At 47.6% G+C, this 26,031-nt stretch overlaps 1 protein-coding gene across 2 annotated transcripts in view; it reads right to left on the minus strand.

Annotated features, from left to right (window-relative positions):
- Positions 1 to 26,031, minus strand: part of neurl4 (neuralized E3 ubiquitin protein ligase 4) — a 94,121-nt gene that overhangs the window by 31,050 nt on the left and 37,040 nt on the right. For both annotated transcript variants that reach the window (XM_052044745.1, XM_052044746.1), the window contains exons 9-17: positions 23,857 to 23,942; positions 19,969 to 20,131; positions 16,261 to 16,459; positions 13,330 to 13,406; positions 11,803 to 11,881; positions 9,302 to 9,471; positions 7,507 to 7,635; positions 4,637 to 4,782; positions 2,430 to 2,645 (exon numbers count right to left, since the gene is read on the minus strand). In XM_052044745.1, coding sequence (XP_051900705.1) covers positions 2,430 to 2,645; positions 4,637 to 4,782; positions 7,507 to 7,635; positions 9,302 to 9,471; positions 11,803 to 11,881; positions 13,330 to 13,406; positions 16,261 to 16,459; positions 19,969 to 20,131; positions 23,857 to 23,942 — 1,265 coding nt within the window. The remainder of the gene's footprint in view (positions 1 to 2,429; positions 2,646 to 4,636; positions 4,783 to 7,506; positions 7,636 to 9,301; positions 9,472 to 11,802; positions 11,882 to 13,329; positions 13,407 to 16,260; positions 16,460 to 19,968; positions 20,132 to 23,856; positions 23,943 to 26,031) is intronic.

The raw sequence follows: 26,031 nt of genomic DNA on the forward strand, positions 1-26,031 counted from the left end.
GCACAACATGGTGGGCTGAAGGGCCCGTTCCTGTGCCGTACTGTTCCATGTTCAAGTAACAAGATCCCACAACCAACAATATAATGGCTGATTGGTTTGTTCTTGGTGCTACTGGTTGAGCACTCAGTATTACAGTCACAGTTATAGAGCAAGGAAACAGGCCCTTCGGCCCACCAGGTCTATGCCGACCATTAACCATCCATTTACACTAATCCCATTTCTGTTTATTCTCCCTACATCCCTCCAAATTCCAGCCCTCACCAATATACGAGGGATAGAGGTGGGGGCAATTTATAACAGCCAATTGACCCACCGACCCCACACCTTGTTGGGCTGTGGGAGGAAACTGGAGCACCCGGGGGGAAACCCACACAGTCAGAGGGAGAACGTGCAAACTCCACACACACAGACGGCGCCGGAGGTCGGGATCGAACCCGGGTCTCTGGAGCAGTGAGGCAGTCTCTCAAAGGCGGCAGTGCTGCCCCACCTGGTGGCCCAACCTGCAAACTGCAGTGGGCCAGGAGTGAAGAGAGATCTTAACGCGAGTGCCAGGTTCTGTGGAACTTGGACACAACGCTGGCTTGGCTACAACCTGAGCATTTGCTCCTGTGCTGGGCACTGCACTCGAGGAAGGAGAATACTGGAGAGGGTGCAGAACAGATTTACTGTAAATGGTGGCAGGGATGAGGGTGATACCAAAGAAGTTGGAGTAATTCTTGTAAGTGTTGCATCTCTGATGCTAGGTGCCTGTGAGCGTTTGTCGGCTCTTGGACTGTACTCATTGGAGTACAGGAGAATGAGAGGGGACCTCACAGAAACATTTTGAAATTTGGAAGGACTGGACAGAGTAGATGTGGCTAAGCTGTTTCCCTTGGTGGGTGAGTCCAGGACTAGAGGGCACAGTCTTAGAATTAGAGGGTACCGGTTTAGAACAGAAATGAGGAGAAATTTCTTTAGCCAGAGGGTAGTGAATTTATGGAATTTGTTGCCACGTACAGCTGTGGATGCCCGATCATTGGGGACTTTTAAGGAGGAGATTGATAGGTATCTAATTAGTCAGGGTATCAAGGAATATGGGGATAAGGCCGGAAATTGGGGCTAGATAGGAATAGTTTTAGTTTAGCTCATGGAGCAGACTTGATGGCCTACTTCTGCTCCCTTGTCTTGTGATCTTGTGACGCTGCTGCACAATTAAGTTTTTCATTGCACCTGTATGTACACAACAATAAGCTCGACCTTGACCTTGCATTCTCCTTGACTGAGGAAGATTTGATAGGAGGTGGACAATATTGTGATGTTTCTCCTGGGACAGGAGGAAATCTGTCCCATCAAGTCTATCCTCTCTCTCAAAGCATCTCCTTCAGTCCATTTTCCCCACAGTTTCTGGAAACCTATTCTCCCTTTACTTGCCTGATGATTCCCACCCCTCCAATTCTCCCACCACCCACCTCCACTAAAGGGCAATTTACAGCGGCCAATTAACCCACCCGCACGTCTTTGGGAGAATGGGAGGAAACCGGAGCACCTGGGGGGAAAACCCACAGGGAGAATCCGCCAACCAAGATTCCCATCTAAGCCAGTCCCATTTGCCCACATTTGGCCCACAACCCTCTAAACCTTTCCTGTCCATGCACCTGTCCAAAGTGTCTTTTAAATGCTGTTATTGTACCTGCCTCAAACATTTCCTCTGGCAGCTCGTTCCACATGCGCACCGCCCTATGGGTGAAAAAGTTGCCCCACAGGTGCCTCTTAAATCTCCCCCGTCTCATAAACCTACGTCCTCTGGTTCTTGATTCCCCAACCCTAGGAAAAAGACTGTGTGCATTCACCCTGTCTATGCTCCCCTTGATTTTGTACACCTCTATAAGATCACCCCTCATTCTCCGCTAAGTCCTCGCCTGCTCAAACCCTCTCTGTAATTCAGTCCCTCCCGAGTCCTTGTAAATCTGTTCTGCACTCTTTCCAGCTTAAAGGCATCTTTCTTATAGCAGACTGAATTCAATACACCAACATCCTGTACAACTGCAACATAACACCCCAACTCCTATACTCAATGCCTTGACTAATGAAGGCCAGCGTGCCAAAAAATCTCCTTCGCCACTGTCTACCTGTGACGCCACTTTCAGGGAACCATATACTTGTACTCCTTAAGTCCCTCTATTCCATAATACTCCCCAGGGCCCTACTGTTCATGAGAGGGTCTGATATTAATGGCTTAGAATGGGTGTTCGAATCTTTGAAATGGGCTTCTAACGTGCAACCTTATCAACTGAAGCAAAAACTCCAAACTAAGCCACAAAGAAGCAACTAAAGCCTGAAGAGAAGCAGAACGAGATGATCCCTCGATCCACTCTCATGTCCTGCATCACGAACAGGGGTGAACGATGCCGATCTCATCGGCTAGTGCCCGCCCCTCCGCCCGGACTTACCGTCAACCGCTCCAGTGAGAAGCCATAGTTCTGCTTCTGCAGTGCGCCGTTGCGCCTGACCTCCGAGCCGCTGACCAGCCAGCTGACCTTCGACCTCAGCTCCAGCAACGAAGATGGCAGCCCCGACGAGGCACAGGAGATCTCAAACGGCTGAAGGGTGGTCAGTCCAATGTGCAGCGAGCCCGACCACTGCTCGTCGATCTCATCAATCTTAACCTGAGGGCATCAAGACCAGGGGGCTTGCGAGAGAAAGCTTAGCAGCGGATGATGCTAATCACACCTACACTTTCCCAATCACTTCCAGGCAGACCGGATCAAAAAAGTTCCCTCCGACAACTCCAATCTGAACGGGATTGTACAATGCTGTGCTCCGCTAATTAAAAACAGAAAATGCTCGAAACGCTCAGCAGGCCAGGCTGCACCTGTGGAAAGAGAAGCAGAGTGAACATTTCCAACTCTGTTTCTTCCACCGCAGATGCTGCCTGTCCTACTGAGTGTTGTCAGCTTTTCCTGGTTTTATTTCAGATTTTCAGCATCTGCAAGCGCTTTGATTTTCAACTCTGCTAATTCAAGTCAAATAGTTGGATGTCAAAATTCCATTCAAGAAGGTGGTGTGGGTTTATAGAGGGAATGTTACCATCGCTTGTTGAGGCACTTTCTGGGCACAGAAGCTTAGCAGACTCTCTCAGTGTGATCATCTGGTAACGTGACCGTGTGGAGTGACCTCAATGTATTTATTCAGCTAAAGCACAAAATCCATCAGCCTGGGGGAGGAAGGTCAATCATTGAGTCATAGAAATTGCAGAGAGTTGTGATCACAGCTCAGTTCATCACACAAGCCAGCCTCCCCTCCATTGACTCTGTCTCTACTTCCCGCTGCCTCGGGAAAGCACCAAGGGCCTCCCCCTCCTCCTGTCAGGCAGAAGGTAAAAAGGAGAGCACGTACCACCAGGCTTAAGGACAGCTTCTATCCCGGTGTTATCACTCTTGAACAGACCTTCCATATCATAAAGATGAACTCTTGATCTCCCAAACTACCTCGTTATGACCCTGCACCTTATTGTCTACCTGCATTGCATTTTCTCTGTAACTGTAACACTGTTTATTTTTTCCCTTTGTGCTCAGTTGATGTATTTACGAATGGAATGATCTGTCTGAATGGCATACAAACAAAAGCTTTTCACAGTATCACAGTACATATGACAATAATACACTAATTAATAATTACAGCATAGAAACAGGTCTTTTGACCTACTATGTCCATGTCAAACATAAAGCACCCAGTCCCAGAACCTGCCAACTTCTCCCACTCCCAATTCTGTTATCACCCAGCTACATGTGGAGGAAATTTACAGTTGCCAATTAAGCTCTGCTAGCTGTGCCTATCTGACAATGCGTTGAAGATCACCACTCATTGTGCAAAGAGCTTAGCCTCCTGATGTCTTTGGTCACACAGAGACACAGCAATGGAAGGAGGCCCTTCAGCCCACTGAGTCCATGCCGACCATCAACCACCCAGTTACACTGATCCCTTTTTATTCTCCTCACACTCTATTCAACTCACGCCAGATTCTACCCCTCACCCACACACTAGGGACAACTTATAGCAGCCTATTAACCCACCAACCTGCACGTTCCTCTACTGATCACCTTAAACCTGGTTGCTGACAGCCCGGTCCATTGCGGGCACAGCCCTCCCCATCACTGACAGCATCTACAGGAGGCGCTGCCTCAAGGCAGTGGCATCGAATATCAAGGATCCCCCACCATCCGGGCCATGCCCTCTTTCTCGCAGCTACCATCGGGTAGGAGGTACAGAAGCCTGAAGTCCCACAAGCCTGAAGTTCCCTTCATTCAGTTCTTGAACCAACCTGCACAATCCGAACCCTACCTCAGCAACAGAAAACTACAGACCACCTCATGGACTTGTCTCTGATTGTGCTTTTATTGCAATAATGCCTTGCTTTGCACAACCTCTTTTGTCTTCACTGTCTTGTATAACTTATGTCTGTGTTGTTGTCCTAATCTATGTGCCTGTGATGCTGCTGCAAGTAAAATTTTCATTGTACCTGTACCTCACCGTACTTGTGTACGCGACAATCGACTTGACTTAGCACAAGTTAACATTTTGTACACCCGTTCCGGCGTGAAGCAGCTCCATCAGACCCTTCTCCTAGCCTTCCCTGCTCCAACACCAATCGAGTTACCTCAAAGATTTCGTCAGGTTTCAGCTCCTTCATGCTGAAGACAATCCCGTGGGAGAATCCATGGACTCTTACTGCCCGGCAGCCGTCGTTCTGGAGGGCCACGTACTTCCCGCAGTTGGTGTGGAAGCGGTGCGCGATGCCTGGTACTGGAGAGAAACAAAGGGGTCCGGTCAGCTCCAGGACAATGAACCACCCTCCTACCCCAACGAAAGGAAAAAGGGCAAGTCTTAAGGATTTTAGCATCTTTAAAAACAGCTAGCATAAAGCCTGGATGAAATACATCCCAGCCAGCTAAATAGGGAAGCTCCAACTCTTTTTCTTCCCCACCACCCCCCCCACCCAAGCCTTTTGTTTCTTTCTCCACAGATGCTGCCTGACCTGCTGAGTATTTCTATTTATCCTCACTGTCTAAAACCTGAAGATATAAACCAAATAATTACACATCAGTCAGCTTCACTTTGGTGATGGGTAAATTCTGTTAATCCTTCCTCGAGTCACACACACAGACCCTTCGGCCCACCGAGTCCATGCCAACCACCAATTTACACTCATCCTACATAAATCCCAGGTTATTCTCCCCACATCCCCATCAACTCTTCTCCCAACACTCACCCACACACTAGGGTCAAGTTACAGCGGCCGATTAACCCACTGACCCCGCACGTCGTTGGGATGTGGGAGGGAACCAGAGCACCCAGGGGAAACCCACGCGGTGTCAGGAAAAACATGCAAACGCCACGTGGACCGCAGACAGCACCCAGGTCTCTGGCACTGCGAGGCAGCGGCTTTACTAGCTGCACCACCGTACAAACCTTTATTTAGAATGACATAAGATTAGAGACAGCCATAGATTTGCTAAGGGAAGATACTATTGAACTAACCAGACTGAATTTTTGTGAGGAGATACAGGAGGGTTGATGGTGGCATGCATTACACGTGGCCTAGATGGATTTTAATTTGCAAATGATATAAAAACTGGTTGTGTGGTTGATAGGTTTTAAACTACAGGAAGTTATGCATGTTCTGGCCAGAATAATGGAAAATGAAAATTAATTCAGTGAAATGAGAGGCAATGTATCTAGGTGCACCTAGACATGATATTATACAATAAATGGCACAATATCAAGAGAGGTGAAAGAACATAGGGACCCTCCAGTGCATGTCCACAGATCCTTAAAAGGTTGCTGGACTGACCAATGAGGTGGCTGAAAAGGCATAAAGGATGTATTCCTTTATTAGTTGGCACAGAATTTAAGGGCAAGAAGCTTATATTAGAACTGTAAACAACATTATTTAAACCACAGCTTGAGCACAGTGCACAGTTCTGGTCACTACATTGCAGGAAAGAAAAAATACAGAGATTACTTACCAAGACTGGAATGTTGTAGCGGTTAAAAACAAGAATGAATAAGCCAAGGTTGTTTTGGAACAGAAAAGGCTGATAGGAGACAACTGAGCTATGACGGGACTCGATCATGTAAATTGGAAGGATCTACTTCCCTTCAGAGGGGGTCATAAAACAGGGTGCATCAATTTATAGTAATTTAGAGAAGAGATGACAAGAAAAATATAATCACCATAAGAGTCTAGAACACTCTACCTGATAAGATGATAAAGGCGGAAAGTCTCATCACATTCGAGTAATGCTTGAATAGCCATGACTCATGAGGGCTGCAGGCCCAGTGCTGGAAGGTGGTATGAGGCAGGGTAGTCCTTTATTGATTGGTACAATCACAATGGGCTGAATGATCTCCTGTCCTATAGATTCTCCATAACTTAGTTGTTCCCTAATTGTCATAAGTTGATCAACCAATAGGCAGATACGTCATGCATTTAATTTAGCAAATTAACTCCAGGCAGCTTGGAGAAAAGTTGAATTGGGAGAAGCATGCATTGGTTACGTAAAGAGGATTGACCATGACATTCAAGTGCCCAGGTCTTGTTCATTGCTTTGTGGTTTTAGAATGCAGAAACAGCCACAGGAAGAGTTTGGTTGCATCTCTCTTGGATCTTAAGTCCATAGGTCTCTGCAAGGGGCAACACAAGTGGGGTGGTAAAGGCAGTGTACAGCATGTTTGCCTTCATCAGTCGGGGCAAGACTTAGTAAGTCACGTTGCAGCTGCGTAAAACTTTGGTTGGGCCACATCTGGAGTATTGTGTGCAGTTCAGGTCGCCCCATTACAGGAAGCATGGGGAGGCTTTGGAGAGGGTGCAGAAGAGGTTCACCTGGATGCTGCCTGGATTAGAGGGTATTAGCTATAAGGAGAGGTTGGACAAACTTGCATTATTTTCTCTGGAGTGTCGAAAGCTGAGGGGAGAGCTGATAGAAGTTTATAAAATTATGAGAGGCATAGATAGGGCAGACAGAGTCTTTTTCCTGGGGTAGGAAAGTCAAATACTAAAACACACAGCTTTTAAGGCAAGAAGGGTGATGTTTAAAGGAGATGGGCAAAGGTTTTTATTTTAAAAACAGAGTGTTGGGTGCCTGAAACACGCTGCCAGGGGTGGTGGTGGAAGCAGATACAATAGTGGCATTTAAGAGGCTGTTAGATACACGAAAATAAAATGGAAGGATATGGATCAAGGGCAGGCAGATAGATGTAGTTTAATTTGGCATCATGGTTGGCACAGACATTGTGGGCCGAAGGGCCTGTTCCTCTGCTGCACTGTTCTATGTAATACTTTGTGTGTTGGAGCTCCCCCTCACTCCCCGCTTTGAGGACATCAAGGCAGCCAGGGCAAGGGTAGCAGGCCCCACACTCATTTACTGAAGGGCACTGCCAAGTGCACTGAAGGCAGTGAATACTTCTTAGTCTCGATGTAAGGTGGCTGGGTTGGAGGTGCACAAGGGGCACAGTGTGTGCGCGTACCTGGAGAGTGTATTGGAAAGGATTTCTCAGTGGCATTGCTCAGGGACAGGCTGTTGTCCACCGGTAATGAGCCGCTGGTAATGGACACTTGGACGCATTGTCCGTACAGATCAACCACAGCGTACAGCTCTGTGGGGAGAGAAAACAGGAAAGCAGTATTACAGTACGCACTCCGGACTCAAAACAAACATTTCGCCCTTTCCCCACCAACTCCCTTGCAAGCACAAACCCAGTAACATGGGTCATCATATCACCCCAAACCAGAGTAGGTGAGGAGAATCTGGGATCAGGGTCCTCCTCCTGTCTGGGGCAGCTGAAGGCACATTCAATCAGGCTATTTCAATCTGTCTTTTCGATCAAGGTAACAGGCAATGCAATCATCAACAATCCGCGCTTGGGCATTACCTGAAGTGAGCTGTGGCGTGCAAACCCAGCGTTATCTCACAACAGTACAGGGGGCAGGCTGGAGTAGTAAATAGAGGGAGAACAGACCTCTTGTGACGGATATTCACTATCCAGGGTCAGGAGGGCTCTTTGCTAAACTCAGCTTTTCGGCACAGCAGAAGAAACTGTTCAAGGTTCAAGATGTGTATTGTTAATTTTATGACTAGTACTCTTTACCCATCCTCTTGAGAAACAATACTGTCTGGGCTTAGAAAGCCTATTGTTCACTTAACTGAGACTGCAACCTGCTCAGAAGAAACAACATTGTCTATGTCAGACTAAAGCTCCAGCCATCTGACCTGATCGTCACACGCAGATTAGGTCATCGCTAGATGACTGGCAAAAAAAATCTAAGTGTTAGAAGGCAGTCAGGGTTGGGAGGAGTTACGGAGATGAAATGTCCACTCCTCTGCCTCACCCAAGGAGGATCTCTTCCCAGAGCCCCCTTTCTGCGACAGATGACATGTTTGCCTTCAACTCATCGGGATGGTTTTCTAGTGTGTAAGAATTGTACTTGTGTTTGGAAACCCTCTGTAGAATTATAATCTCTGTATTACTCCTCAAAATAAATGTGCTCCATTTAAATTAATCTTCAAGGCGCGGCATCCGTCATTAAGTACCCGGGACGTGCCCTCTTCTCATTACGACCACTGGGGAGAAGGTACAGGAGTCTGAAGACCCACACTCAACGATTCAGGAACAGCTTCTTCCCCTCCGCCATCAGATCTCTGAACACTACCTCGTTATTCCTCTTTCGCACTGTTTATTTTTTTGGTAACTTATAGTAATTTTTAGGTCTTTGCACTGCATTGCTGCTGCAAAACAACAAATTTCACAACATACGTAGTAATATTAAATCTGATTCTGATTATAACTGTGTTTAATCTGCTTCATTAGCTGGAAGTATCTCCTCCTTGGTTGGGAGTGGTGGTGGACCCACTGCTCAAAATAGTGATTATGGACAGCTAAATGCCTTCAGAAAAGTGACTAAGGTAGTTAAGTAAATTAGTCTTTGCATTATAGGTTGATAAAGTACAATCTCCCTAAAGTGAGGGTACAGATAGACACCTGTAACTGTAAGGTCTTGGCTTAAGTACACTCAATATCACAGTTCTTGTCCTCACACTCAACCTGGTTGTGGCCTTTATCGTCTGCCTGCACTGCACTCTCTCTGTAACTATAACACTATATTCTGCGTTCTGTTATTGCTTTTCCCTTGTACTACCTCAAAAGTACTTATGTTTTGAAATGACCTATATGGATGGCATGCAAAACAAAGTTTTTCACTGTATAGCGGTACACGTGACAATCATAAACCGAAAGCAAGGACCAGCACCCTTAATTGTCGTACCTGGCGGCAGCCCAGAGCAAGCCACACCCTGGTCTACTCCGTTGATGTAATAGTGGAGGTCGCCGCTCGAGCTGCGCATCATCCCGATCCGGGAACCAGTGGTCAGCGAGTCCAGGTCACAGCCGTAATTGTTCCGCATCGTGTTCCCATCTTGCATGATGGCCGTGCCGCTGCGAGGGGGGGAGGGAAAGGGTGAAATTCAACCAGAAAGGTGTCAGTGGTGAGGGGGACATCGAGTGACACCCCAGCAGAAAGGGCCGGGGAAGGGAGATCAAGTCTCTATCGGTTACTAAGTGGGAACACTGGGGCTGACTGGCAAAGCTCGTCTTGTCATCAGCCGAAGAAAGTACAGCCGCAACATCCCGTCATTTGGCCTCCTGCCACAGTGGGGGGGGGGGGATGACCGCAATGGGCTGAATAGCCTTCTGTGTTTGTTGACCCACTCTGTTCCCAGTCCAGTCATCGAAATTTAAAAATTCTTCCAAGGCCTTGCTCCTCCCCATCTCCGACCTGCATCTCAGCACTCTGCAATTGTAGCCACACTAATCATTCCCAATTTTCCCATCGGCAGCTGAGCCTTCAACTGTCAAAACTCCGGAACTCCCTCTCTGAACTTCCTTTAAGATCACAAAGACAGAGAAGGCCATGCACCTAATGTGGGTAACTGGCATTAGTGTAGCCGGGTGCAGTAGTCAGCACAGATTTGATGGACCAAAGAGCCTGTTACCAGGCTGTCCTTCCAGTCAAGTCGTTGAATATCTACCTTAATAGTTCTTTATTTCATTCTATTATTTCGTATCTCTTATTTCACATGCTTGAGTTGTAAGGAGAGGCTGGATCTGCAGTGTCTTTTTCCCTGCTGGAGTGTAAAAGGTTGAGTGGTGATTTTATGGAGGTTTATAAAATCATGAGGGGCTAGAAAAGGTGGATGCTCACAGTCTTTTCCCCAGGGTAGGGGAGTCTGAAACCAGAGGGCACGGGTTTAAGGTGAGAGGGGAAAGATTTAAAAAGGGACCTGAGGGGCAACTTTTTCCCGCACAGAGGGTGGTGGGTATGTGAAACGAGCTTCCAGAGGAAGCCGTAGAGACGAGTACAATTACATTTGGACAGGTACATGGATAGGAAAAGTCTAGAGAGAGACATGCCAAACGCAGGCAAATAGGAATAACTCAGATAGCCATCTTAGTCGGCATGGACGTTAGGCCAAAGGGCCCATTTCAGTGCTATACAACTCTATGACCCCATCTCCTTATGACATAGGGGACTATTTGGCCCATTGAGTTCATGCCAGCTCTTAGAGCAACCCATTTTTCCACCTATTTTCCTGTATCCTATTTTCTCTCATGTCCACCAGCTCCCACGACCCAACTTACAGTAGACAACTAATTCACCTGCCTGCGTGTCTTTAGGATGTGGGAGGAAACCAGAGCACCCAGCAGAAACCCAGCCAGTTACAGCAAAAGCACTCAAACTCCGCAGACAGCACAGCAGGCCATGGTTAAACCTGGTTATGAGAGTAGTGAGGCAGCAGCACTCCTTGTGTTTAAGTTCTCCAGCTGGATTTGAACTTGGTCAATAGTCCAGACCTTTGCCAGCCCTGTCAGTTAACCTCTCTGCTACTATACCAGCAATGCTCCTCTCTAATTCCTGCCCCAATGCATGGTAACTCTCAACTCCACCATTCAGCTAGGATAACTGTTGTTGTTGAGTTCCCTGTTACTGCCACTTTCCTCTTCTCCCCCCTCGGTGCCGGAGGCCTGGTCGCTGTGGCTTTCCCCTGGTGGGTCATCCCCCCCCCTTCAGTGTCCAGGGTGGTGTGCCTGTTGTTGGGGGGGGGGGGGGGGGGGGTTGGTGGTGGGTGGGGACGGTCATGGGGGTGCTCTGCACTGCCTGCCTGTTCTCCATTCTTCTCCTGACGGTTACCCAGCTAGCTGCCTCTTGCTGCTTGGGTGTGACTGCCTCCTTGTGGCCCTCGTCCTTGGTACTCCTCGTTGTCCTGTGGAGGCTGGGGGTCATCAGGCTGCAGCTCCAGTTCCCTAGCACGGTCTGTGGAGAGCTGTAGCTGGATGCACCTCATGCAGATGTAGCTATCAGGAACGCAGACGATCCCTCCAGGACATCCTCCCTTTCTACAGCTTTGACACTGTCCCTGATCAGTAAAGCCACTCTACATTAGGGACATCTGAGACTCTTAGATAGGCACATGAATGATAGAAAAATGGAGGGCTATGTGAGAGGGAAGGGTTAAATAGATCTTAGAGCAGGATAAAATGTCGGCACAACACCGTGGACCGAAGGGCCTGTTCTGTGCTGTAATGTTCTATGTCTATGTAATAACCATGGATAGGTAGTAAATTTGGCTTTATTAGCGCTGCACACTAGTCCTACACAGAACCTCTCCTGGACATGGAGGAGACAGTTGAAACTACTACCCGTTTTGAGTCATTACAGAATATCTCAGCCCACCCTAACCCAAGACTGTGTTCACACCTCGTCATTACCTCAGCATCCAGGTGTCATAGTCAATATCCGTCATGGTACTGGGGAACTCAAGATCTTCTGGACGGATTGCTGTAACACCTAAATAAGAGAGAATCTTAATATTAATTATGACAGGAAAACTGTCATTAAAATGGAGAATATAGGGAAAATTGAGCATAATGAACACAAGATAACTGGTGGCTATGAGCATGTAGCTCAGATGAATTCAAGCACAATTAATCTCTGTTGGCACATACACAGCATGGGCTTCTGTTCCATACAGATCACTCGCACACACACACCTTCGATATGAGGCATGCAACAGTATATACTTAACATACAGGCACACACACACTGCCCACATCAACACACAGCAGCATGTGCTATCTGGATACTTGGAGGACATGCATTACTAGATAAGCATATGGAGGAATTTAAAATAGAGGGATACGTGGGAGGAAGGGGTTAGATAGTCTCAGGTGAGGTTTAAAGGTCGGCACAACATTGTGGGCTGAAGGGCCTGTATTGTGCTGGACTGTCCTATGTTCTATGCACAAACACCCATCCATGGAGTTTTCCTCAGATATAACACATTGACCTCATATTCCCCACCCTGATACCCTAACATGCAAAACAATCCAGATATGTGCTCTCCTGAAACATATTCCCCAGATACAATCCAATTTTGTACCTACAGGTACTGTAGATTCACGCCATTGCATATTACAATGGCTCGATGCAAAAACCTCTTAGAACCTCCCACATCATGGAGATAGAATCTCGCTAAGTTGCTGTCTTCAGGTTGGTTACTTAGCAGGTTTTAAGTTTACTGCAGCCTGATCTTGTGCAAAGTTAAACTACTTGAAGCATGCATACATACACTGTCCTGGAGATTAAAAGGGACAGGTTTGCTGTCAATTAGACTGTCACAGGTAAGGCACTGATACAGGTTTACCACCAATTAGACTGGTACGGGCAAGCATGGTAGATACCATTCCCTGAAGACAAGAGTGAAAGAGATGGGTTTTTACAACAATAGCTTTTTATTCCATATTTATCTAATTGACTTTAAGTTCTCCAGTTGGATTTGAACTTGGTTAATGAATCTGCCCCGTCATTTTGAGAGATGCAGCGACCATCCTGTCACTGAATCTCTCCAACCTGAGCTGTGGTTGCAACCCTTGGTACGAAACCGACGCACCAGTACTTTGGTTCAGCTGGCATACGCGAGCAGCACCTTTCCAAGGGTTGAGGGTGGTGGCGCAAGAGTGCAAAGGTGGGATAAAGAGAACCAGGGCTTACTGGCAGCTCTCGCCCACTCTGGATTGGTACTTGACCCACGAGCTGGTCTCCAGTCCCAATGGCCATGCTTCATGATATTCCACAACATGGCCCATCGCAACACAGGCTGAGTTTCTTGTAAATGGGCACGGGGAGAGGAATCCAAGCCCCAATCTCCCTCTCCCACCGCTAACAATAGAACCTTGACTCTCACACACCCCACCCATCCCCGCCAACACCATCACACTGCTCGCCTCAATACTCACCTGCCTCTATTGATCCGGACCACCGATCCACCATCTTCTGAATTAGAATTTCAAACATTTCCCCTTCCCTCAACGTTCTGCAAAATGAATCGACAGAAGGGTTTACCACAAGAGTTGAAAAGAGAACATGGGGTAAGCCACTTGGCCTCACAAGTTTGCTTCGCCATGTAATAAGATTGTGGCTGATTCTGCAAGAACTACCCAGCCCACGCTGCCCAAGTCTCCACATATTTGATCTAACTTCCCTCGAATACACTCAATAACTGAGCCCCCTTTGGCAGACCAGAAACCCTAGCCCCAAATGCTGACCCGTTACTCTAGGTCCTATAGACCGAGATTCTGCAGCCAGTGGACACAGTCCCTCAGCTTCCAACCTTCTGAAAGATGCATGCTTTCCATTGAGATCACCATTCAATCTTCCAAACTCCTGTGAGTACAGGCAATGCCCGTGTTACGGAGTGGTTGTGCTCTTAGAAAATGACCCTATCACGATTTTCCCTAACATGTAGCCATGTCACTTGTGCATCTGTCAAGAAACGTCAACTGAAAAAAAAATTTGTACTTATTTACTTCATTTTCCCCCCACATAAATTCTGAGAGCCCAAACTTTATCCCGTATCTCAAGTTTCTGGGCAGTGATTTGTCAATTTTCTAAGTGCCAATTTCCGTTCCCTAAATCTCCGTAACACGACGGTCAGTTATGTTACAGTTTTCTACCCAACATCTTCACAGGGAAATACCCCAGGAATTGAACTGATCTAAACAGGAAGGGAAGGAGATAAAGGGGATTACACAACCCCAGGGGCACAGCATCTTAATCCTGACCTCAATCTACCTCAGTATAACCTTGCACTTTATTGTCTACCTGCACTTCACTCTCTCTGTAGCTGTGACACTTTACTCTGCATACTGTATTGTTTTACCCTGTACTACCTCAATGCACTGTGTAATGAATTGGTCTGTATGAACAGTATGCAAGACAAGTTTTTTGCTTTACCTCAGTACATGTGACAATAATAAACCAGTTCCAATTCCATTAAACTTTTGCCCATTCGCCCAACAGGGATAATGTTAAAATTGTTCAATGATATCCTGCACAGACCTTACTCCTCATACCTTGGACAGAGACATCCCATTGTGGAGCTCCCTAATTCCGATGGGACCCAGCCCTGACAGGGAGGCCTTCCATTTCCCTCCACAGATGCTGCCTGACCTGCCGAGTTCCTCCAGCAGCTCGATTTTTGCTCCAGATTACAACGTCTGCGGTCTCTCATGTCTCAGCCTTGTATTTCCATCGGTTTTTACTCTGCCTCTAATTGGACTCTTTTGTGAGTATGGTCACACTTGTAATGTAAGCTTGCAGACCCTCCCAACATCACCTCTCAGTGGTCTCCCACCCCACCACCTCATTGCTCAGGACCTTGATACCACATCAGCAGGAGCTAATCATTTGCTGCACAAATCCACCTAAGATTATGAGGGATCTCCTTCAGGTGCAGTGCTGGCCCAGCGGTGCAGCTGGTAGAGTCGCTGCCTCACAGCTCCAGAGACCTGGGTTCGATCCCGTCCTCTGGCGGTGCCTGGGGTGCGCGAGTTTGAACATTCTCCCTCTGACCACGTGGGTTTCTCCGGTTCCCTCCCACATCCCAACGATGTGCGGGGTCGGTGGGTTAATCTGCCGCTGTAAATTGCCACCCCACCCCCCCCGGGTGTGTGGGTGAGGGGTAGAATCTGGGGCGAATTCATGAAAATGTGGGGCTGCAGGCACCTTCTGCTGGGTTGAAACTTGGTTCGTGGCAATATCATTGCATCTTGCAGAGAAATCTGAATGGTTGATTTAAACGTCCTGGTTTCACCACACATTGCCCTTGGTTGGACTGTTTTTGTTTACATACATTGCCGGGCAGCTGCATTTCTGACGCGATCATCTCAGGTAATGAACAGTTCTCAGGAACGGTGCCCCTTTTGTAACCTGGGGAGGACCTGTACAAATAGTGTCATCAGTCTCCAGACCACTTGTGGCAAGTGGCTCCCCGCAGTGTGCTGCTTAACAGCAAGCATCACTGCTACAGCTTGTGATTTCGAAACCACTGGTCACCGATTGCAAGTTTCAATAGAAGCAGTTTGTTGGCTAATATCATGTTCTTTCAGATATTTAAACCTGTTATTTTCTTTTGAACCTGCAAACATATTTCTCATTTACTCATGACATAGAAAGCAGCCATCCAGCCCACCAAGGGTATGTTGGCTCTTCGAATGTTCCCACCAATCCCACGTCCACTTATTTCCCTAACTGGAATTGGAATTAGTTCATTATTGGCACATGTACAGTGAAAAACTTGTCTTGTGTACCGTCCATACAGATCAATTCATTACACAGTGCATTGAGGTCGTACAAGGTAAAACAATGCAGAATAAACTGTCACAGCTACAGAGGAAGTGCAGTGCAAGTAGACAATAAAGAGCGAGGTAGATCATGAGGTCAAGAGTCCATCTTATCGTACTGAGGGACCTTTCAATAGTCTTATAACAGTGGGATAGAAGCTGTCCTTGAGCCTGGTGGTACGTGCTTTCAGGCTTTTGTATCTTCTGCCCGATGGGAGAGGGGAGGAGATGCAATCTCACATCCTTATCAACCAGCCCAATTCTTTTCCCACCCTCTCACACTGGGGGTAACTTATAGTAGATCATTTAATCTACTGCACTTGTTTTAGGATGTGGGAGGAAACTGGAACACCCAGAGGAAACCCACATGGTCACTGGGAGATGTGCAAGGTCAGAATTGAACCTGGGCCACACGTCTAAGGTCTACAGCTGCGGGAGGAATTCGGTGGTGGGAAGATTTAGATCATGATGGATCAGCCAAAAGCATGAGCGGTTATGATCACCTGTACTCCCAAAGGTGTCAAGGCAGACAAACCATCCACCTACCTGCTAGACATGACGATGGCGTCGTTGAATTCGCTGCGACAGTTCTGCCGGAAGGCAGTCCGCCCACCGTTTGTGATCACAGCATTGTTCCCGTGGAGGTGATGGAACCGGAGGTCGTTGCTGGGGGTGAGTGAGAAGATGCTGCAGGGAGAGATCTGGTTGTTGCCCTCCAACATGTCGTCAGGCAGAGGTGGCAGATCTGGTCAAGAAGGTCAAGTGGAAGGAAAAGAGGTCACCAAGGATCAAAGCAGTATTGATAGGAACAGTGCACAGAGGAGCTGGAGGAACTCAGCGGGTTGGTCAGCATCTACAGAGGGAAATGGACAGTCAACGTTTCAGGTCGAGACCCTTCATCAGGACTGGAAAGAGGGGAGATAGCCAGTACAAAAAGGTGGGGGGGGAAGGGGTGGAGCAAGAGCTGGCAGGCGATGGGTGGATCCAGGTGAGAGGGGCGTGAGAGGCAGGTGAGGGAGGGGGGAGCGGGAATGCTGCATGAAGCTGGGAGGTGATCGGTGGAAGTGGCAAAGGGCTGAAGAAGATGGAATCCGATAGGAGAGGACAGTGGACCATGGAATAAAGGGAGGGAGGTGGGGAGGGGAACCAGAGGGAGGAGTGTGTGGGTGACGGGCAGATGGAGAGGGCGGGGAGGGGAAAGATGGGATGATGGGGGCCCAGTAGGATCAAAAAATTAAAAGGGAAGGGACAGGGTTAGTGGAAGTTCGAGAAATTGATGTTCATGCCGTCAGGTTGGTGACTGCCTTTCCACCTTCTTCAGTCACCTCCACCTATCACCTCTTACATCGTTCCCTCTCTCTTCCCTCCTCCCCTCACCTGCCCATCACTCCCCCTCACCTGGATCCACCTATCACCCAACAGCTCTTGCTCCAGCCCTCCCCCCCACCCCACCTTTTTAATACTACCTCCCCTCTTCCTTTCCAGTCCTGATGAAGAGTCTCGACCAGAAATGTTGACTGTTCATTTCCCTCCGTAAATGCTGCCTGACCCGTGGAGTCCCTCCAGCTCCTTTGTGTGTTGAGCCTCTGCAGTATCTCGTGTCTCCTTGAAAATAACAGTACACCCTGCATTATAGAGGGATTGCATTTCTAGAAAACTGTCCGTATTGCGATATTCCGTAATATGACAAAATCTGTTGTTTCTTTTGCATTTGGTGTTTAGTTATTTTTCTCACAAATTCCGTCAGAGCAAATTTTTTTATTTTGTATCTCCAATGTTTTTGGTAATGATTTATGAATTCCATAAGGGCGAATTTCTGTTACCCCAACTCCTATAATGAGGGGGTACAATGTATGTGGTAATATGTATACTCGCAATTAAGTGTTCCTATCAGCACATCAACAAACTCAGAAAAGGCGGCACAGTAGCGTAGCGGTTAGCACGACGCTATTACAGCGCCAGCGATCGGGGTTCGATTCCCGTCGCTGTCTGTAAGGAGTTTGTACGTTCTCCCGTGTCTGCGTGGGTTTCCTCCGGGTGCTCCGGTTTCCTCCCACATTCCAAAGATGTACGGGTAGGTTAATTTGGGTTTAAAATGAGCGGCGTGGACTCGTTGGGCTGGAAGGGCCTGTTACCACGCTGTAAATAAAATTTAATAGAATTTTTAAAAATTTTTAAAAAATTAACCTCAATCATAAAATCACATAAAATAGCAGCCACAGGACATATGCCACTCAAGGCTGTGAACCGTTAAACAACAGGGATCATCTTTTGCCTCTATTCCACTTTGAACAATAACCTATTGGCCTTGAATAGGCAAAGGTTGAATTGGTTAAGACTTTATTCCCTGGAGTGCAGGAGAATGAGGGGAGATCCTAGACAGACATACAAAATTATAAGGGGTATAGATAGGGTGAATGTATTCAGGCTCTTTCCCCTAAGGTTGGGTGAGACTATAGTTTTAACCTCTATGTCTAGTTTGAGGGTGAAAGGTGAAATATTTAAGGGGAGTCTGAGGGGGGAGCTTCTTCACTCAGAGGGTGGTGTGAGTGTGGAACGAGCTGCCAGTGGAAGTGGTAGATGCGGGTTCAATTGTAACATTTAAGAGATGTTTGGATAGGTGCATGGATGGGAGGGGTTTGGAGGGACATGGTCCGGGTGCAGGTAGATGGGACTAGGCAGAAGATCAGGTTGGCATGGACTAGATGGGCTGAAGGGCCTGTTTCTGTTCTGTAGTGCTATATGACTGAACATCCACACAGCCATCCAAAGTAAATTCCGAAAAAGGAAAAAAGTTCTCATCTTAGTCTTAAGTGGCCAAACTTTGTGCTGACACATAATCACAGATAATCCTCTGGCCCACCATGTGCCAATCACCAAACATGCATTTACACTAATCCCATTTTATTCTCCCCACATTCCCATCAACTGCCCCTGCCCCCCCCCCCCCAACCAGAATCTACCACTCAGTCACAAATGAGGGGCAATCTACAGTGGACTATTGTCCTACCGACCCACACCTTTGGGGTGTGGGAGGAAACCCAAGCCGCCACAGAGGGGACCAGCATACTCTGCCAGACAGCACCAGAAGCCAGGATCGGCAATTTAGGATTGAAGCAAGGGGAAGATTAGTGAGTATGGAATTTTGGAATTCATACCAAAGAGTACTGTGGCTGAGCATGCCAAAACTAAAAGAGTGATAGATTTTTTCCAACACTGAGGAACTCGCAGGACAAGCTGGAACCACGGAGCCCCAATAGAAGAAAATAATAGCTGTGACCTTAATTAATAGGGGAGCAGGCTTAGGAGATCATACTTCCCACAAACCAGCCTCCCCTCCATTGACTCCGTCTACACTTCCTGCTGCCTCGGAAAAGCAGCCGACATAATCAAGGACCCCTCCCACCCCGGTCATTCTCTCTTCTCACCCATCAGGTAGAAGATATAAAAGCTTGAAAACGCGTACCACCAGCTTCTGTCCCGCTGTTACCAGACTCTTTGGACCTCATTGTGGACCATGCACCTTATTGCCTATCTGCACTGCACTTTCTCTGTAACTGTAACACTATTCTGCATTTTGTTTTCCCTTTGCAACACTGAGATGTACTTATGTATGGAATGATCTGCCTTGATGGCATGCAAACAAAGCTTTTCACTGCATCTCAGTACATGTGACAATAATAAGCCAATCACCAATTATCTCACCCGCTCTCCTCCCAGCCAGAGCAGGGACAGGACTCTCCTTGTCCTCGCCTTCCACCCCACTGGCCTTCACATTCAAAGGGTCATCCTCCATAACCTTGGCAACTTTCCCATGAGATGCCACCACCACCAGGTAAATCTTCCCCTGTCCTTGTAGCATCCTTTAGGGACCATTTCATTCACGAATCATTGGCTGCGTGGTCCAATCTGGTTTACCTGCACTGCACATTCTCTGTAACTGCAACACTATATTCTGGATTCTGTTTTTCTTTTTACAACCTCGATCTACTTATGTATGGCATGCAAACAAAAGCTTTTCACTGCACCAGCAGCAGTATCAATACATGCTACAACCATCACCAGTTATGAGGGGGCCTCAACAGACTGCTTCCTGTCTGTCAGTTCCATTTTGGGAGAGTGACTGCATTGGAAGTGGTGCTCGGAACTTGGGACAAATCAGAGAGTAGGACGCAGAAGGGTAGAAATTGTACCAAGGATGATAAAACTGAGCAGGACAGCACGCAGCCAAGGACAGTTAAATGGTAGACCCACCTATATCATCTATGATAGTGGCTTGGGCAGCTTGGCCATAGAGATCAACTACGGCGTAAACATTGGACGGTACGTTGGACGCTGCAAGTCCCTGATCCACGTTGTTTACAAAGAAGTGCAAGCTTCCATCTTCTTTGCGCATAACGCCAACTGTGTCACCTGCCTTGCTCCAGGAGGGGAGAACCAAGGTTGGGTTTGACAGGGAGGGAAGAAAAACAAAATTAGAACAATTCAGCAGCACGGGTGAACACGTTAGAACTGGAGCAACAAAGAGCATTCCAACATCTGCAGTCTCTAGTGTCGACAAGTTAGAACTGTGTTTACTTCCCTTGAAACCTCCAAGGGTCTACAGAGAGTACTCAGAGACCCCACCATGTGTTCTTGAGAAGCCACGTCAATTTTTAAAAAAATTTTCATTTACAGCGCGGTAACAGGCCCTTGCGGCCCAACGAGTCCACGCTGCCCATTTTAAACCTAAATTAACCTACCCGTACGTCTTTGGAATGTGGGAGGAAACCGGAGCAGCTGGAGGAAACCCATGCAGACACGGGGAGAATGTACAAACTCCTTACAGACAGTGACGGGAATCGAACCCTGATCACTGGCACTGTAGTAGCGTCGTGCTAACCGCTACGCTACCATGCCGCCCCAAATAATTCACATCCGGAGATCAGGGAGGATGCAAGTATCTCCAGGACCAGTGCTGTATGGAATAGCACTAACACTGCACAGAAATAATTACTAACACGTAAGCGTTACAGGACGTTGTACCATGTGGCTCGTTGACCATGCACTTCATCACCTCATTTCCAACTTATTGACATTGACTACGCTGCAAGTCGTAATATCTGTGCTGTAACTACCTTGGGCTAAGCGTTACAGGACGTTGTACCATGTGGCTCGTTGACCATGCACTTCATCACCTCATTTCCAACTTATTGACATTGACTACGCTGCAAGTCGTAATATCTGTGCTGTAACTACCTTGGGCTAAGCGTTACAGGACGTTGTACCATGTGGCTCGTTGACCATGCACTTCATCACCTCATTTCCAACTTATTGACATTGACTACGCTGCAAGTCGTAATATCTGTGCTGTAACTACCTTGGGCTGTCTCAAGGTCACAGATGACATCACGGAGCAATTATTTCTGCCCATACCCATATGAGCTCCACAGATCACCTTTGGAACTCTACTCTGGCTCTGTGCAAGTTAGTTACACTTCCACTACTGTGACAGTAGGTCGTGGAGTGAAATCTCACCCCACAGGCAGATGGATACAACCTCAGAGTACAGGACCAGGACCAGGGGAGTGCTGCACTGTTTTCTGGGGTCCCTCTGCCCTCTCAGATAAATGATCCCACAGACACTTTTGTGAGGCAGACAGGGGAAAGCTCTCTCCACTGTCATGGGCCAATATATAGCTGTCAACCAACGCTCCCTCTGTGCCCAGTTTCCCATATGGTTGGCAGACACCAATGAATCGAGAAAATACAATTCCCCAACAATTAAGAAACCAATGCCATTCAGAGCAAAAATTGGACTATCTGAGCTCAGGTAGCCTTGAATAAAAAAAAGACCTGAATTCTAACCAAACTGGTCTTCAGAAATTCTTCCAGAAGATAGTTAATATCACCCACCAAATCTCCTCCCCCATCAGGTTCCACCTGCCCTTCACCTCTCCCCTGATGGTTCCCAGTATCACCTTCCTTGCCTGTCAGATTCCAGCACTGGTAGCCTTTGTGTCCGTGTTCAACACCCTCCAGTCTCTGCCTCCACCTTCATCCTTCCCCCGCTCCACTGGGCTCCATCTCCCTTTTTGTTTCTTTGCCCATCTCTCAACTCTACCTTCACCCTCTTCTCCCCTCACCTGGCTCCATCTGTCCACCATCCTTCACCCTTTCTCAGTCCACCAATCACCTACCGGCCCCTGTCTCACCCCTCCCCGTCCCTTTATACTGGCCTTTTGCCCCTCTCCACACTCAATCCTGACGCAGGGTCTCAACCCAAAATGTCGACAATTCCTCCCCTGCACAGATGCTGCTTGACCCGCTGAGCTCCTCCAGCAGATTGTTTGCTGCTTCAGAAGTTAAATTAAGTTTTCAGAGACTCAAATACAAGTGATGACTGAATTAAGAGAGTCTCTTAACTTCCTCAACTTTGCCCTTGGGAACTCAACTGGAGAATAATCACCGTTTTCAAAGAAAGTCTGACAACATCTTCTCATCTCAGGATGTCCTAATGACATACTTTCAGACGTGTAGCTGTTTCTGCATTACTGCAATGGCCAATTTCGAAACAGCAAGCTCCCACAAGTAGTACAGAGGAAAGTGATTAATAATCAGTTGTTACTGACGTTGGAGGAAGGATAAGTATTGGCAAAAGTCACGAGGGAGAAATTCCTTACCCTTCTCGAGAATAATGTTCTTTGATTTTTATACAAACATCTGTGAAGGAAAACCGAGTCCTTGTTTCAATTTCTGTGATTTCCATATTTCTTTACGAGATACAAGGTGGTGATTCGGCCCATCGAGTTGATGCTGCCTCCCATTCCCCACTCATTTTCCCTACTACCTATTCGCCTCATATTCCCATTAGCTCTCCCCAGATTCTGCCCCTCACCCACACTAGGGGGAATTTGCAGTGGCCAATTAACCTAATGTCCCGCACAGCTTTAGGATGTAGTGGAAACCGGAGCACCCGGGGGGTGGAAATGCCACACAGTCACAGGGAGAACGTGCAAACTCCACACAGTGCTGGAGGCGGGGATTGAACATAGGTTGCAGGAGCTGCAAAGCAGCAGCTCCACTAGCTGCAACAGTGCAGAACTTCCCCAGTGCAGCATTGGGAGCATCAGCCTGGATCCTGCCGTCAAGCCTCTGGAACATAGCACAGCACAGGAACAGGCCCTATGGCCCACAATGCCAAATTAAACTAAATCCCTTCTGCCTGCATGATTCACATCCCTCCATTCTGTGCACATTCATGTGTCTGTCTAAAAGCCTCTTAAACACCACTGTCGTATCTGCTTTTACCCTGGCAGTCCAGTCCAGGCACCTACCACTTTGAGTTGTCTGCTCATCTCCTTTAAACTTTCCCCCTCTCACCTTAAATGCACGTCCTCTAGTACTTGACATTTCTACCCTGGGGAAGAAAGATTCTGACTGTCCACCTATTATGCCCCTCGTAATTTTATAAACTTCTGTCTGGTATTGCCCACTCCTGATTCTCTTTCAACTGAGTTATCAGTTCATTTTTCGAGGCTGTTAACAGGCTTGTAGGGACATGGATTTAAATTAATTGGTAGGATTAGGCAGGAGTTGAAGAAAAATGTCAGACTAAAACCTTTATACAGGCCGGCCAGAGTAAAGGCAGCATACTGACCATCAGGTCTTAGAATAACCTGAGCATTTCACAGTCACCATTCCCAGTCATGCCAGAGGAATTAGTCGAAGCAGGTATGATAACAACATTTAAAAGGCAGTTGGACAGGTACATGGATAGGAAAGGTTTAGAGGGATATGGGCCAAATGCAGGCAAATGGTACTAGCTTAGATGGGCATCTTGGCTGGCATGGAAGAGTTGGGCCGAAGGACCTGTTTCCATGCTGTATTATTCTATGACTATCAGGTCTCCCTTCAGCCGCTGACGCTCCAGAGAAAACAACCCAACTTTGTCCAACCTCTCCTTAAAGCTTATATACTCCAGGCAGCATCGTGGAATGGATCTTAAAACCATTACTACACAAGACAATATTTTTGGATGCAAGGATGGTATTCACTGAGCCTTGGTTCTGAAGAATGAAACTGCACTAAATTTGCTGTTTTATGTGCAGCTGGACATCCATCGCACATAACCAACATCATTAAAAAGTACAGTGGCCTCACCTTTAAGCGATCAAGGTTGTGACCATACTCATCTAGAATTGTAGTTCCATTGTGCATCACCCCATTACCGGTCATCATCCAAGTACCTAAAAAAACAAACCCACCTTTTCAATTTAAACAAAAGCAGGGAGGGATCATGAGCAACACAAGATGTGGTATTGGATTTTCTCTAATATCACATAAGATATCTTTATTAGCCACATGTACATGGAAACACACAGTGAAATGTATCTTTTGCGTAGAGTGTTCTGGGGGCAGCCCGCAACTGTCGCCACACTTCCACCACCAACATAGCATGCCCACAACTTCCTAACCCGTACGTCTTTGGAATGTGGGAAGAAACCAGAGCACCCAGAGGAAACCCACGCAGACACGGGGAGAGCTTATAAACTCCTTACAGACAGCGGCCGGAACAGAACCCCGGTCACTGGCACTGTAATAGCGTTACGCTAACTGCTACACTACCGGGCCTGCCCTACACTACTGTGCCTGGAGAATAAAATGGCTCAGGGTAGGACGAGTACAAAAATGGGTGCTTTACGGTTGGTGCGGACTTGGTGGGCCAAAGGGGCAACTTCTGTGCTGTCTATCTCTATGACACAGTACACACAGGGTTAATGGAGACACAAGAGACTACAGATGCCGAAATCCAGAGCAAAAAACTAATGGAGGATCTCACCAGCTCAAACAGCATCCATGGAGGCAGAGGTGTCTTCACAGATGATACTTGACCCACTGAGTTCCTCCAGCAGTCTCCCCCCCGCCCCCCCATACTCCACAGCCATTCATAAAATTTGGTGCAAAGAACACTTGTGTGCCTACACCACTCAGGATCACTCAACCTGTTCTCATAGATTGACTGGGTGCATTGATTTTTTTATTACATCTAACTGCACATGCTCCTTGAACCAGCTAGATACAAGTGAATGGCTTAAGAATCTGTTAATGGGCAAAATGACTGATGTGGAACAAGAGATGCATAATTCGAGTCATACAGCCTGGAAACAGGCCATTCAGCAACTGAGTCTGTGACAACCATCAAGCACTCATCTAGGCCAATCCCATTTTATTCTCTCCACATTCCCATCAACTCCTTCCCCAGATTCTACTACTCACCCACACACCAGGGGCGCAATTTACAGCGGCCGACTAACCACCGACCCCGCACATCTTTGGGATGTGGGAGGGAACTGGAGCACCTGGGAGGTGGTGGTTGGGGGGTTGGGGCGGTGGGGGCGGTAGAGGGAACAACCCATGCAGTAACACAGTGAGGACGTGCAAGCTCCTGTCAGCACCAGAGGTCAGGATCGAACCTGGGTCACTGGAGCCATGAGGCAGCGGCTCTACCTGCTGCGCCACCCTGCAGAGTAAGATTTGTAGGTTTTCCTCCCTAAATTAGAGTCATAGTCATCGAGCAATACAGCATGGATACAGGACCTTCAGCCCAACCAGTCCATGCCGACCAAGGTGCCCACCCAGCTAGTCCCCATTTCCTGGGTTCAGCCCTCTCAGCCCCGCCTCTCCATGTACCTACCCAAGTGCTTCTTAAATGACACTGTTGTACCTGCCTCACCCACTTCCTCTGGCAGCTCGTTCCATATACTCACCACCCTCTGTGTGAAAAAGTTGCCCCTCAATCTTTCCCCGCTCATCCTAAATCTATGGGCAGGCAAGGTAGTGGAGCAGTTAGCATAACGCTATTACAGTGCCAGCGACCCGGGTTCAATTCTGGCTGCTGTCTGTAAGGAGCTTGTACGTTCTCCCCGTGTCTGCGTGGGTTTCCTCCGGGTGCTCCGGTTTCCTCCCACATTCCAAAGACGTACAGGTTAGGAAGTTGTGGGCATGCTACGTTGGCGCCGGAAGCGTGGCGACACTTGCGGGCTGCCCCCAGAACACTCCACACAAAAGCTGTATTTCACTGTGTGTTTCGAAGTACATGTGACTAATAAAAATATCTTATCTATGCCCCCTAGTTTTGGACTCCCCTACCCTGGGGAGAAGTCTGTTACTGAACACCTCAAATTATGCTTCTCATAATTTTAAACACTTCTATAAGGTTACCCATCATTCTCTAACGTTCCAAGGAATAAAGACCCAGCCTGGCCAACCTCTCCCTATAACTCAGGCCCTGTAGTGCTGGCAACATCCTTGTAAATCTTTTCTTAAATTGCTTGT

This window comes from Pristis pectinata, chromosome 37, assembly GCF_009764475.1.
Source record: "Pristis pectinata isolate sPriPec2 chromosome 37, sPriPec2.1.pri, whole genome shotgun sequence".
Classification (NCBI taxonomy): Eukaryota; Metazoa; Chordata; class Chondrichthyes; order Rhinopristiformes; family Pristidae; genus Pristis; species Pristis pectinata.